The sequence below is a fragment of the Convolutriloba macropyga genome, unplaced genomic scaffold (assembly GCF_964194025.1).
Source record: "Convolutriloba macropyga unplaced genomic scaffold, txConMacr16.3 SCAFFOLD_4522, whole genome shotgun sequence".
Taxonomy (NCBI): Eukaryota; Metazoa; Xenacoelomorpha; order Acoela; family Convolutidae; genus Convolutriloba; species Convolutriloba macropyga.
The window spans coordinates 1-14404 of record NW_027452940.1 but is presented as its reverse complement, the minus strand read 5'-3'; the positions used below and the strand labels follow the sequence as shown (position 1 = coordinate 14404).

General features: G+C 51.4%; 1 protein-coding gene across 1 annotated transcript; it reads left to right on the top strand.

Annotated features, from left to right (window-relative positions):
* The first annotated feature begins 330 nt into the window (after positions 1-330).
* LOC142357916 (stress-induced-phosphoprotein 1-like) lies at positions 331-1149 on the top strand. Its single transcript, XM_075409410.1, has one exon. The coding sequence runs from the start codon at positions 734-736 to the stop codon at positions 1130-1132; it is 399 nt and encodes a 132-aa protein (XP_075265525.1). The 5' UTR covers positions 331-733; the 3' UTR covers positions 1133-1149.
* The last annotated feature ends 13255 nt before the right edge of the window (positions 1150-14404 follow it).

Here is a 14404-nt window from a genome sequence, read left to right as displayed (position 1 = left end):
TATGCATATCTGTAGTATAGTAGATGCAGGTATTTATGGACATGTATATGCACATGCAGGGATACATTTGTACTCGTAGTCATGTGAATTTAACCTCTTAATTCGTACTCGTAGCAGGAGTCCCTCCTGCTCGTACAGTAGTACTTTTTCAACTAGTGTCTACAGTACTCGTACTCGTACAACGACTTGAGTACACCGGCCAGGTATCGGCTCCTGGTACCTATCGGCCATAATACTACGAGTACAAGTAGGAGATATCTGTAGCTTGTCGCCAAGTCTCCGCGGTCTCAAATCTCAATATAGATGCGCTGTATGCCTCTTCCGAACCAGCCGCCTCATATCCGCAGGAGAACCACACGCTGCGGCCAATCACTCGTACTGATATATATAAATCATCGCTATAAATCAGAACGTGCGCAATTCTGACGGTTTCCCAAGTCGCAACGCGTAGCATAACCGTCTGTAAGGCCCGAACGGCCGGACGCGGGTTACCCCGAGTAAACAACAGCTCCCCGTGTGCTACTACTGTAGTACCTGCCCAGCCATAGTTCTTGCTCGAGCTTCAGCCAGGGTCATAGACCGAGGAGTGCAGTCCATTTCCACAGTTGCCCTTCGCCTGGTCTTTGTCGCCTGCGATACAAACCTGCTTCCTTTTGCAACGGACAGGGCTGTTTCACGCAACCGTGGTGGGGAGTGACTGGATCTGTAGCCTCTGGATAGGCTGTGAACCAACATGGGCAGTGAGGACCTTGCGCAGACCTTCAAACAGCAGGGCAACGAGGAATACAAGGCCCAGAACTACCTTAAAGCTGCTGCTCTTTATAGCAAAGCCATCAAGGAGGACCCTTCAAATGCTGTGCTGTACAGTAACCGCTGCGAGGCGCTGCTGCAGCTGAAGAAGGTCAACAAGGCCTTTCAAGATGCTGAGGAGTGCATCAAGCTCAAGCCCGAATGGGAGAAGGGTTTCTACAGAAAGGGTGCAGTTCTAGAGGCAATGGAGCGCTATGCAGAGGCCCTCGAGTGCTACCGGCAAGCATCGGAGATCAACCCTGACAACAGGGACATCCAGCTGAAAGTGAAGAATGTGACTCGGTATGTCAAGAAGCTTCAGCAGAAGCAACCCAGTTCTTAAATCATATGTAATGGAAGCTGCCCTCCTGGCATTCAGTAGCTGCAGCTGTATCTGCCCCATCTGTCAAGGCAGCTCTTTTCCGCTCTGGCGTTGAACAATGCAGCTGCTGGTGCTCCACCACATGAGCCACCTGAACTGGAACAGTGCGATCACAGATGCATCTCTGACACATTGATTTATCGAAAGTGGACGTTCCATTCCTGTGGAGACTGGGCGCAAGACGTAGCTCTGGCACACTGAGGCCACTACATCTTTTTTGGACCACACAGAGGTTGGGGGGAGGGGTGGTGATGGCCGCGGAGGGGGGGAGGAGGCCTGGCTTAGAGCTAGGCCAGTCCCCCCCCCCCCCCCCCCCCCCCCCCCCACAGGAGCGCAACCAGGGACATGTTCACAGCAGTACCCCCAGTATGGCAACGAGGAGGCTTTGGGCTCGAATACAGGCTTGGGGTCTGTACGGCATGGCAGCGTCTCTGCATTGGTGCTCACCAGTCATATGTCTGTCGGCATTCTTCTGTTGGCAACAGATTTCCATGCGCCCACCCAATACACCATAAGCCACCCATCCTTGTCTTTCGGACGCAGTCTACGGGACAGCTCCCTTGCAAAGTAGGGTATGCGTGTGCTCTTGCCCCTGAGTATCAATCATGAAACAAGCGTCAAGGTGCTGATCAACATGACTGCACCGCTTTCGCCGGCAGCAAAGGACATGCACACTAGAATTGATATCACTTCACAGAAGAGGTAGTGGGGCTCCTCAGAAAACCTGAGCCACGGACCAACCTGTGCCTAGGGGAAGATTGTTTGACGGTATGCATGTATGTAAAGGAAGGCTTGCATTGCTTACCTGCCTCTCAGGTCTCACTAAACAGCCGTTACTTTGCATGTAACTACATGTATTCACTACACAACACTTTACTCCCCAGCGTCCGTGATCGCCCACGGTGTCCGCGGCTTGACGCTGTCACGCAGGCTGGTAAAGAGTATCAACCTCCGGCAGACACCTGTCCCCTGAGCTGATCAGGGGCACGGCCTCTGGTAATGTGACTCACTACCTGTTTCGGACACGTCCCAATGGTGCAAACTAGCCGTGCATAGTGCGCATATATTAAACGAAGAAAAAATGTTGCTGGGGGCGTTTGTGGCGCTGGATGCTGCTCCCACCAGAGGAAATCATAGTTCAGACTTCAGACCTGGGCATTTCTCGCAAATGGTTCGCAGGACACTGGTGAAGCAAATCACATGAAGGTGGTCCGGATCCAAGGTTTTGAAAAGTCTATCTACTTGAGTGTTATTTCAGCACATGGCCGGGGCTGGAGAGGGTTTCGCGGAGGTAACAGTCTATCGCCGTTAGCCCCAGTGTCCAGACAGCTACTCCAATCCAAGCCCACACTACGCCTATGATTTTGCGTCCCTTTCTACTCGAACTGTCCTACAGTCTACTGTTGTTTGGCACACGTATACACACAAACAAACACACAAATATGCATGTATACTTGACGAGAGCCCTGAAAGAGAGGGCCAACTGGTTGGACTGTCTACTAAAAAAGCTTGCGGGATTGCTCAGGATCGCTCAAGTCATTGTCCAGTGTTGTGTTGTAAAGTCGACCATTGTCAGTTGTTCAGCGCGAGGCATCTTTGGTCTTCCTCACCTGCCCTGGTTCGGGTGTGGTCGAAGCAGGGCGGGGGTCTCGTGTCGCGAAGAAATTAGCCCTCCGTCCCACAGAGATCCGAGGTTGATCGGAGTTCCCCCTAAGCTGGTAGGCGGTGTGAGCGCGCCTGCGGATCTCATAGGGGTGTGGCCGAGGTTGCTAAGCAGCTGGGCCACTGTGGGATTTCCTTGCACACGGGCCCCACACGAGGGTGCTCCTCCGGCCAGGTTCTGGCTGGTCTGAATGAGCGGAGCGAGCGAGTTGGCCTGGTGTGCTCCAAGACCTTCATACCCTGCAATTTGTGCGCCCAGGTTGCAAAGCGGGCCGGTCATGCCCAGAGAGCTAAGGGAGGGAAGCCTTGAGACATTGCTTGCCAGGAGATCCCCGATTGTCAGCCCCTGCTGCTGCCCGGTAGAAAGGCCTGCTCCGAGGCTCGATGGCGTCACCGCGGAAGCGCCTGACAAGTTCTCCACCCCAAGGCTACCGATCAAGGCGGCTGTCTGCTGAAGACTGACGCTCAGCTGCAGCAGGTGGTTTACCACAGCCTCTGTGGCCAGGCTGCGGCCTGCAGAAGGGCTGGACAGTGGCGGTGCTTGATGGCCTGGTATCTGTAGCGGCGCAAATCCCTGGTGCGGTCCCTTGGCGGCAGCTGGTTCAGTTGAATGGGTCGGCAGGGGTGGGCCTTCACCGTGCTTCAACGAAATTGTGTCACTCTCCACAGAATTCGATTTCTGGAAACGTTTGGCAATAGGCTGGCCATGCCATGGCTCTGGAGGAACAGATCTCAGGCGTTTGCCACCTGTAGATGTTGCAGGCACGTCACTTGCAGGAGATTCCAGTTGGTCCCCCTCCTCGGGAAGGCGTGCGGCACTGGCGCCGAGCCACCGGAAGGCAGGCTTGTTGGACCTGCTGGCACTTATCTTCTCGAGGAGATTCAGGCTTGACAGGATGTTGGCGATGTCGTACAAGCGTCGGACCTTGTTCCTGGCGTTGGAGTCCGCTAGACCATTCAGTACGCCGGCAGCAGCATCGTCCAGAGTGACAACCTTGGTTTCGGACAGCAAAAACATCTTCACGAATCTGCGCGACAGCAAATACATACTCTTCTCCTTGCGGTTCAGGTCTTTGTCGTCCTTGTCTGCCGCCGGCTCGGTGTCCTCGCACCGCAGCCTCTCCAGTGTTTCCTCTAAGCCGCCTAGGCCGTTCCAAGTGTAGTTATTTTTCCGCTTGCGCACCAGAACCTCCACGCTCTCGAGGACGTTGACGATGTCATAAATGCGACGCCGCTCCACGCCAAGGTGCTCCGCTGCATCGTCGAGCGAGATGCTGTCCCGCTGACCGGTTCCGTAGATACTCAGAAAATTCTTGCAGAGCAGGGCGAGAGACTTATCTTTCCGGCTGTAGGAAGCAGGCTCAGCCCCAGCTACGCCTACTTCACCGCCAGACGGCGGGGCGTCAGCGTCGACTCTCATGGTCGGGTCGTACAGTGTGAGGCCGACAGGTCAGTAGGCCAAAGGTCGGCCGACGGCAACACGACGCGTTCGTCAGTAACGAGACAAGTTCGAGCGGCCCCGCGGTCGGGACAGCGCGAAAGCTGGATGTGGGTTAGGAGGTCTGTAGTTGCTCGTAGGTACAGTGGACCGCACAGAAACGGATGGAGGGGTTCCTGTCGCGCCAAGACAATCTAGAGCTGGTACCAACACTAGCAGTCTTGTCTCGCCACGCACGCGAAGCGCCACACTGGTGAGCAGAAGCAACTGCGCGCAGATTGCGGGCGGGATTTCAGTTGCTCGTCGTCCACATGTGGCTCTCGAGGTACATCGAAGTACTACAGTCTACAGATAGTCAACTACTAGTCTACTACTGGTTGCTGTGCGGCAGGGTACGTCAAAGTACGCGCAAACTCACAAACGTATACTGCACCAATGCGCGGGCAGTCAGGCCAGTCCCACTCCCGCCATATCGGTTGCGGGAGAAGCGAGATCAGGCCGATGTTTCTACCTTGCCACTACCAGCGATATTATTGACCACGACGAGTCGCGACAGGCTAAGATGCGGTAGAAGGGAGAAAAACAATGCTGAATTCAATTCTTCAGGCGGGATCGGGTTAAGGAATCAGCCTGTCAGGGGAACCAGGACACACGCGCGGAGCCCGCTCGCGCTGTCAAAGGGCGCGGAATGTAGCGCAACCGATACCGTATTGTACCTCAGGGTATACAGTTCTGTTCTTCCTCCGATGACCGATGCTGAGTACGGCAGAGCAGTTACTCCTGGTTCGCCCCGCAAATGAGATACTACTGAATCCCCATCCCGTTCTGACCGGATGTCGAGTGATTTCCACAAAACAGCTCTGTCCGACTACGCACGCGTGAGTGCAATAACACAGTTGCTGATCTCGAAACTTATTCGATCGGGCAGGGACGCCTGACGACGTCCCGCCCGGCTGGGGTTCCGCGATTCATTGGCTCGGATCGCCAGCGGAGATATTTTTTTAAGCGTTATCCTTATTATTATAATAATAATACACGGTTGTCCGTTTTATTTTTCCTCGAAGACATTGATAATAGTAGATAGGGTTCGTATCTATTATCTACATGTACTCGTACGGTCTAATAAGGATGTAGCTGTGTAGCTGCAGTCGGGACTGCAGTCCCGACATGTCCCCCAGGCAGGCATGTACTGCATGTATTATCAACTTATTAGGCTACTGTTCTACTGAGATTATGCTAATTTAGTTTTAGCGAACAATATGTCACCCAAGCTACTTTGCACGCGAGGGAATGTATGAACTCAGGAGCAAATCGAAACGAGACGAAACAGAAGTGGTGGCGCGACAGGTCGGGGACCTTGTGCCCTTGCGCCGGAAAAGCGCAGGGCACGAAGCGGGCAGGAAAAATTGTTTTTAAATGGTGGGGAAAACACTGTGTGAGTACAAGGGAAGAAAAAAAGTTAGATGGCGTGATGACACTAGGGCTTCGAAGGGCACGAAGTCGTGTGTGACAGGCTGGCAAAGGGCATGTAGGGGTACACGGTGTATGAGAACAAGGGCGTTAGCGGTACGTGTAACGCGAGTGCATGTACCGTGTACGAGCTTACGTTGTACGTTTGATGTTACGCAACCGGCGCGTGGCTGTGTGTGGCTGGGCCGGCCGCTGCTGGGCCGGTCGGGACGTTGGGTGATACTGAGATGTGACCGGGGAAGGGGGATTGCTTGCGAAGAGGTACAGACTGGTGAGTTGGCACGTTGAACGTGACGTGCAACAGATGTTAAGATGCGGAACCAGTGGTCGTGGAGGAAGAGCGGTGGTCTCGCATAGAGTAGACTAGCGAACGAGCGGAAAAGAATGGAGAGGAAAAGATCTGCTGAGGAAGTGGAGGAGCGACGACGGTGCGTGAACTGCACAGGTCCACAGAGCGGGATCGACGAGCCAATGCAGTATAAGTACGGATACGAGAGATGCTTTGCCGGCATGCCGGCGGGTAGGTAGGTAGGGTAGGTACCCTAGGTAGCGCAAAATAAAGATATAAACTGGAGGAATATAAAAGGGCACCAACTAGCGTGAAATCGAAATGTCATGCCCGCTTCTGTACGGATACGAGACAGGATCATGCCTCTAGATACTGTTAGTGTAAAGTTTACATGTGCAGACCACGGATACGACACGGCCTCGTGCCCTCCCGCCTCCGAATTGCATCTACAATACATACATGTAGTACAGGCCCCGACACCAGCCGAACAACTAGTTATTTCGACGGCATAATCCTTGAAATCGAAATAAGCTTAAGTTAGTTTTAGCGAACAGTAGCCTTATCAACATATAATAATATTATTTAATAAGAAGGATAATATATATATAACGGAAATGTTATATGTATCCAGTGGATACAATCTTAATTGTATCCACCCGGGAACACTGCGGCTCGCGGTCAAGAATAGCTTTATAGTGACTACAATATGGCTGCACTGCAGCAGTGCGTGAGGCTATGCATGCAAGAGCGCTCGCCTCGTGTCCGAGAGGTACCGGGTTCGAGCCCGGGAGAGGGCAGACGGAGGGACGGGGGCGGCAATGGGACGAGTACACGGGTCCTTTTAGGGTTTTAAGGGTTTTAGGGTTTTAGGTTTTTCGGGTATAGTTCGGTATATTTCGATATATTTCGGTATATATCTCCCTGTATATAATATTATATATATATATATAATATTATATACATATGTATATAATATTATATATAATGTATATAATATTATATATAATATTATATACATATGTATATATTATGTATATAATATTATATATAATATTATATATAATATTATATATAATATTATATACATATGTATATAATATTATATACATATATATATAATATTATATACATATATATATTATATTATATATATATATATGGTTGCCAGGCATTTTACTACTACTACTATATATATATATATATATATATGGCGATATGAGATACCTTGTTGTTTAATTCGGAAATGGTTTCGTGTATTTTCGGAAATGGTTTTTTGGGAAATACAGAACGGTTTTTTCGGAAATGTGTTTCTCGGAAAGCACATGTTTTCCGTACGAAAACGGTGTTTCTTGAGAAATACCCTTCAAACACGAAAATTCAAACTGATTTAAATTTTGAATCGCAAGGACCCAAAGAACACAAAAGTGGGGTTTCCTCAGAAATGAAGTGATATTGGGAAGAGGATTTTTTTTATCCCCCTACTCCGAGGGTGTTTGGTCGTCGAATTTGCGTGGGTGCAGTGTATGTGTGTGTATGTCCGCATGCCAAGTACGGTACGTGGGTAGGCAGGCCGTATAGGCCCCCGTATACTACGAGTACCTACTGCCTACTGGTACCTCTCGAAAAAAAAATCGCGGTCAGAAATGTTCAGAAGGGGTTTTCTGAGAAAACACCATTTCAGGCCAAATTCAAAAGAGTTTCTAGAAAAACACCACACTATAATCCTTGGTAATCCTTATTTCCGAAAACCCCCATGGCGATTCCAACCATTTGAATTTCGATCAGGGGGGCGTTTATTTCCGAAAAACCCCATTTTCATTTCCGAAAAGTACCATTCGGCATATGAGATAGTACAGTAGCACACAGTAGTGCCGACCGTAGGACCACTCATTACCCCATCAGTGCTGTTTTTTTACCCCATCACTCATCAGTGCTTATTCTTATTAAAGTTATTTAAAATAGAGGAGATTCCTACTTTGCCAAATCTATGGATATCCCGGGTTTTACCCCGAAACACGCAAATCTAGCGGTTTACATGGCTACCTCTCGGCCGCCGTTAACACTTAACACCGTGAAACCGGCACCCGGACAACTCGAGGTCAAAGCATGGACCTGGCCTGGGCTGGTGTGATGGCTGGCGGTGGCTGTCGGCGTGTGTCCGACGATGTCCGGTGATGGCCGCCACTGCCTAGGACACATAGGGCAGGTGGACCCCCAACCATATTTCGAAAAGGGCCCACCGTACCTTGTAGCTCTAGGCCACGGCGGCGGCCATCGGACATCGTCGGATACATGCCGACGGCCATGGCTAGCCATCGCATCAGCCCAGGACAGGTCCAGGGGTTGACCTGGAGCTGTCCGGGTGGTGGACGACGTGCCGTCCGCGGTGCCCGCGCCGTGAGCCGCGGAGCTGCCGCGATTTCACGGTGTTTACGGCGGCCGAGCGGCAGCCGTATAAAACGCTAGCAGGGGGCTTAACACCGCAGCTGGGGAAAGTAGGAATCTCCTCTATACGAGGACCGTACCCGGCCGGTACCTACGGTGTTATCCGATCGCAGTGGTACCTACGTAGGTACTGTAGGAAAGGCGCATAAGCTGAGCATCTCCTATCCAAACTATCTCAATTTCCAAGGCAGGGTAGGGTATACCGTATAGGGCACCCTGCCATATCTCCTAGCTATCGAGTACTAGTACTAGTAGGGATACCAGTCACGGGTAAGAGCGTCATATATATACTACTAGTAGTGCTTCTAGCCAAGGTAGGGTGCCCTAGGGTACTGTGGACACTCCATAGGCTCTAGAGCCTGGAGTAAGGTACCTACCCTACCCCACCTACCCAACCAGGCGACAGACCCTCCTGACCCAACCCCCTATCCTTCCTCCTGACCCAACCCTACCCTAGGGTACTAACTGGTTCTACTTTTTTCCACCCGGCCCGTCCAGCGGCCGCCCCTCCGGCCTGCACATGTACTAGCGCTTTAGTTAGGCCAATTAGGAATTAGGAGATAGTACTCGTACCAGAGCGTGTACAATAGCTAGATAGTATCTACTGTAGCCATGAGCGCACACATGGATCCCAAATATCTGGTGGGACGTAGACCATAGTACATACACAGTCTCCGTACAATGTACATGCATATCCTCTAATCCTCATATGGCCGGACAAGGCAGCGCCGAGCGCGGCTGCGCGGGTACCGGGCGGGTATAGGGTAGGTACGTCACGGCTCACGCAGCCGCCCGCCGGCCGCCAGGTGCGTCGACAGCTTAAAATAAGGATTCACGAATCACGGCAATTTAAACCGATATGCAGTACCGTGTCCGGTGCGCCGTACTCCAGAGGGTACTACAAATAGGTACGTTTTGACTTCGGTCATCGGTGCTCGCTAGATCGAGAATAAAAATCCTGCAGCGTACGCTGTACTCGTACGGTGTACCACTGTCCAGTTACCAGTTACCACCCAATAGTAGCCTTGGCCACCCAATATAATATCATCCAGGCAGAGGTGTGCCTTTCCCGGGAATACCTCAGGTGGGTGTGGGAAATTCCTTAGGAATTCCGGGAATTCCCGATTTCCGAGGAACTCCTTATGGGATTCCCGATGTATGGTATTCCCAATAGTTACAGTATGAGAGGGACTGACGTGGACGCATGAGGAGGCAAGAAGAGTATAATGCGTGGATTATCACTCTCGGCACGTCTCGGGACTCGGGACCGAGGACCGACGTCTGACATGCAGGCTCTGGCCAAGTTTGCCGTGCCCCGTGGACGGTGGACCGGGGCCCGTAGTGGCAGATCATGCCATGTGGATAGGGCCCTACAGTATCCTTACCGGCCGGTGGGCGCCCGAGACTGGATGAACCGGGCCATAACAACCTTACATATGTTGGGCGTGTAGCTGTCATTCAATGCTGACCTCGACCCGTGCGCACGCTCGCTGGTGCGGATAATTAGACCTATGCGACATACGTGAGAATCCCCACAACGCCTGCCGTCCGCACAACAGTATACATACAGCATGCACATCACGGCCGCAGCCCGGACAACGCCTGTGGATCGAGGCCACAGTGCCACGCGCACCTGCATGGCACACTTGCACGACACACCATCACGAAGCGCCTCCCTACCCTACCCTGCCCCCGGCAAGCCACCCTGGCATGGCGTCTGAAGCCATGCATTCAGTGCTAGCCCGCAGCCACGTCATCATCAAGCGTAGGCACAGACAGCCACAATCAAGAGTAGTACCAGCTAGTGCACCAACAATTGAGGCGCTTCACCGGAAACAACAAAACCAGCAATGCGGTAGTATCGTGTGAATATATCAGTACGGAGTACGCCGTACGGACTCAATGGACAGTACTGAGCACTGGGCATTGGCTGCTGATACGCTGGGGTACAACAGTTGGGCTGGGAGTCTGGGACGTACGTGGGTCTTGAGAGTTGTCAGGCATGGTCTTCCCAGGCCGGCAGAGGCCATCGCGAATTCCCAAGGAATTCCAGGGAATTTCCCGATTCCCGGTTTCCTTGGAATTCCTTAGGCACACCTCTGCATCCAGGCAGGAATAACAGGAATAAAAAAAACAGGATATATCGATGAAAAAAAACAGGATATATTATCGATCCCACATGCTGGATCGAAGTTCTCGATCTCTGGGCCCGGACCTGGGGCGCGCGCGCGGTATGCAGTAAGTAAAGTAGTATCTAGATACTGTAGACCTTTCGCAAGTACGAGAATCGTACCTGTCCTGGTATTCGGGACATATTCGGGGTAGTCCGGGATCAGGTACGATTCACATCTGTCCTGGAAATGGGTAGAAAAGTAGGTACCTGGATTTCAGCCCTTTCCAGGTACGATTCTCCCGTCCTGGCGCCCCCCTGCTCGTTTTCGAATTTTCCGTTCGGAGTGTCTCTTCTGTATTCGGTTTATTTCGGATTGATTATCCTGCGGTGCGGACTGCCCACAATTTCGGATTTTTCATACTGCCCCGGTCAGCGTTCACACGTACTACCAGGCACCGCTGCTTGTGCCGCCGGGCGATTTGAAAAGCTAGCTGATGCTCTCCTCAACGCCCATCTCTCCTCTGCTGTGGCGTTGAGTCTCTTGTTGTTTACCATTTTGCAGGATCGATTCTATCGTAGTGGGTAGCCACGCAAGGTACGGAGGGTCCGCTGCGGCAGCAGCGGACAACAAACGCGACGAATCGCAAGGGGCCGGCGGAACAGCAGGCGTGTACTAGCTGTGTTAACCCGGGTTTTCAGCGGGAATAACGTGATTTGGCCCCGACATGGCGATGATCCAGGATCCTCGACGAATACGAATACTACATACTGGTAGGATGTACCGTGCGAAAGGTGTTTTACAATCCTACCTGCAGTACCAGTCGTGGCCGCCCGAATACAAAGCGGATCCCGAAATACCCCGAATCTCAGGTGAGGACGGGTAAATTGCGAAAGGTCCCCACTGAGATACTGAGTGCGCGCGCACACGCGGCAGATAATAATAATAATAATAATAATAATAATAATAATAATAATAATAATATACATTAATAATAAATAATAATAATTATTATTATTAGGAAAATGTTAATTGGAACCAGTGGTTCTAGTCTTAATTTAGCCCAGTGTCAGATTTGCTTTTGGGAGTGGAGTGTGCAGATATAAGGAATAGAATACCGCTAGACAGCACCGTTCCGTGATGCCGTGCACGCTAGAACGTGAGGCTCGTCTGGGTTCAAGCCCCGGCGGAGGCCGGTGGGGCGGCGATGGGACGAGATAGTGCATTCTTTTAGGGTTTTTAGGGTTTAGGGGTTTAGGTGTTTTCGGTTTTAGTTCGGGTTACTTCGGTCTGGGCTAAATTAAGACTGGAACCACTGGTTCCAATTAACACCACCCTTATTATTACTAGTAGTAGTAGTAGTAGTAGTAGAAGTGGTAGTAGGTAGAAGTGGTAGCTAGTAGCTAGTTTTATATAAAAGTAGTACTCGTACTCGTAGTAGTATTAATTAAGTTTTTATCTATGTACGTCTGCTCGTACTCGTACACCCCTAGGCCGCCGGAGGAAGACCCTGGCCATGTGCAGCCTGCACAGGAGCCTACAGCCGACGTACGCCGAACTAGATACCCACTTATATACTTGCATGTACGAGCTAGTAGTTACCTCCAGGAGGTATCTGTATCTGTATAGGGTAGGTACGTATGGCTGGCTACCCGTCAGTACTCGTACGAGGGAGGAAAATTCCGACTACATTCCTTCGGGGAAATTTCCCGAAGTGATACGAATACCCCGATTAAGGCCTACTTTTTACGGACACTCGTTGTGTCAGAAAGGTACTAAAACATCCGTACCCAGGTACCTAGTACCTACCAAGACATACCCAGAAAGCATGGTCTTACGTATGGCCACATAATGGTATTACGACAGACTGCATAACATTATCACAAGAAATTGCATTACAATACTCCGTTTTCTCCTTTTTCGTCTATTTCCCAGCGCTAGCTTACACAGGTATTGCGCATATTGTCCCTATAAATATGGTTGTATCCATCAGATGTAACACATCAACACTGGATTCCAACATGGTTTCGGAGCAGGTTTATCCTCGGATTTATCCTGAGAACTAACAACTTGGCAACAAGACATTGTCCCCATGGACCACCAACACCCCGGACGACCTCCCGGTGACCCACTCTGCCTCTAATCTAGCAGAATCGCTACTTTCTTCGAGCTGAGCCGCTAAACAAGACATTCTAGACACTACCTGGACATTCTGGACGCCACCAAGACTTTCTGGACACGACCTGGATTTCCTCTGGACACGCCCTGGACAACCCTCTGTGAACAGACACGACCCGGACTTCGCTGGACTAACTGACATCTTGACCTCTCATCTGGACTAAACTGGACAATCTGGACTGGAACTGGACCGACCCTCTCTTCGCGGAAACGCACCATCGTTCAACATCGCTCAACCACGCTCAACCTCGCTCACCATCGCCGACCATGGCAACGACTCGTACAGCCCTGGCCACTCTCTCTGGCCACGTTCATAGCTAAACGCAACGATCGTCGACACTCGACTCAGCAAACGCTCTCTCGCTCAACGTCTACACAGCTCTCCACTCTCCTTTTCGTCTTTACCTCACATGTGCCCATCATTCACAATCGAAGTCTCAAACGTACACCCAATACCCGTCATCTCCGTCCCAGCAGGGGACAGTACCCTACAGCCTGCTCCACATTCCGATCTCTTCGGATTTGACGAAGTAACGTACAAGTACATGGCTACGTCTGAGCGGGGGTGTCAGAAAGGTACTAAAACATCCGTACCCAGGTACCTAGTACCGACCAAGACATACCCAGAAAGCATGGTCTTACGTATGGCCACATAATGGTATTACGACAGACTGCATAACATTATCACAAGGAATTGCATTACAATACTCCGTTTTCTCCTTTTTCGTCTATTTCCCAGCGCTAGCTTGCACAGGTATTGCGCATGTTGTCCCTATAAATATGGTTGTATCCATCAGATGTAACACATGTCAACACTGGATTCCAACACGTTGTCCCCCTCGTCCGTTGTCCATCCCGTAGGGCCGCTCTAGGAGCGTGCCACGTCATCTCGATCGGTTTCGTCGCGTGATTCCGACGAGGGGGACAAATTCTCGTGTCCCCCGCGGCATTCGGCATGGCAAATGCCGCAGGGGACACGAGAATTTGTCCCCCTCGTTCGTATGTGAACGAGTACAATTACGATTTGATTTATACCGAGTAGATGCATTCGTAGGTACCTACCAGTCTGGACGCTAACCCCTGAATTCGCGACCAAAATACGGGTACGGTCCGTATGAAACTGCAGCCCGCCAAACGGTGTCCGACGCACGATGGTGTCCGAGCATCCGCGGCCGGAAAGAAAGGCCGCTGCGCGTCCCGGCCACCGTTCCGACCACCCCAGACGGAACAACTGTTTCGAAATAGCTCATGCACGGCGCCGCTGCCGAGGCTGGGGTGGTGTTGCCGATATCGGCTCGTCAATTTGCTCATCCCTGTGCAAGGGTGTCTCCGCGATGTCACCCACCCGCCTGACCCACCTCCAGCTCGGCTTAGCAAACTTCATAATCCTGCGACCGCTCGCTCCCAGGCGTTCTCTGTGGCTTAGAATAGGTGTGTTCCAGCTCTCTACCGGGATTTGGCCCAGGCAACTGATGTCCGTGTCCGCTATGACTCCCCAATGCCCCGAATGCTGATTCTCCCCCCTCCCCCCCCCCCCCCCCCCGAAAAAAAAAAGGCGAGTGCAGTCTGTGCAGAGCCTGAAACTCGGGATAGACTCCTACACACAGCTCTCAAGAAGGTAGGTACGTTTTTGGTTACAA

Excerpts from the sequence above, each read along its gene's own strand:
- LOC142357916 (XM_075409410.1), top strand. The coding sequence starts at position 734 with ATGGGCAGTGAGGACCTTGCGCAGACCTTCAAACAGCAGGGCAACGAG.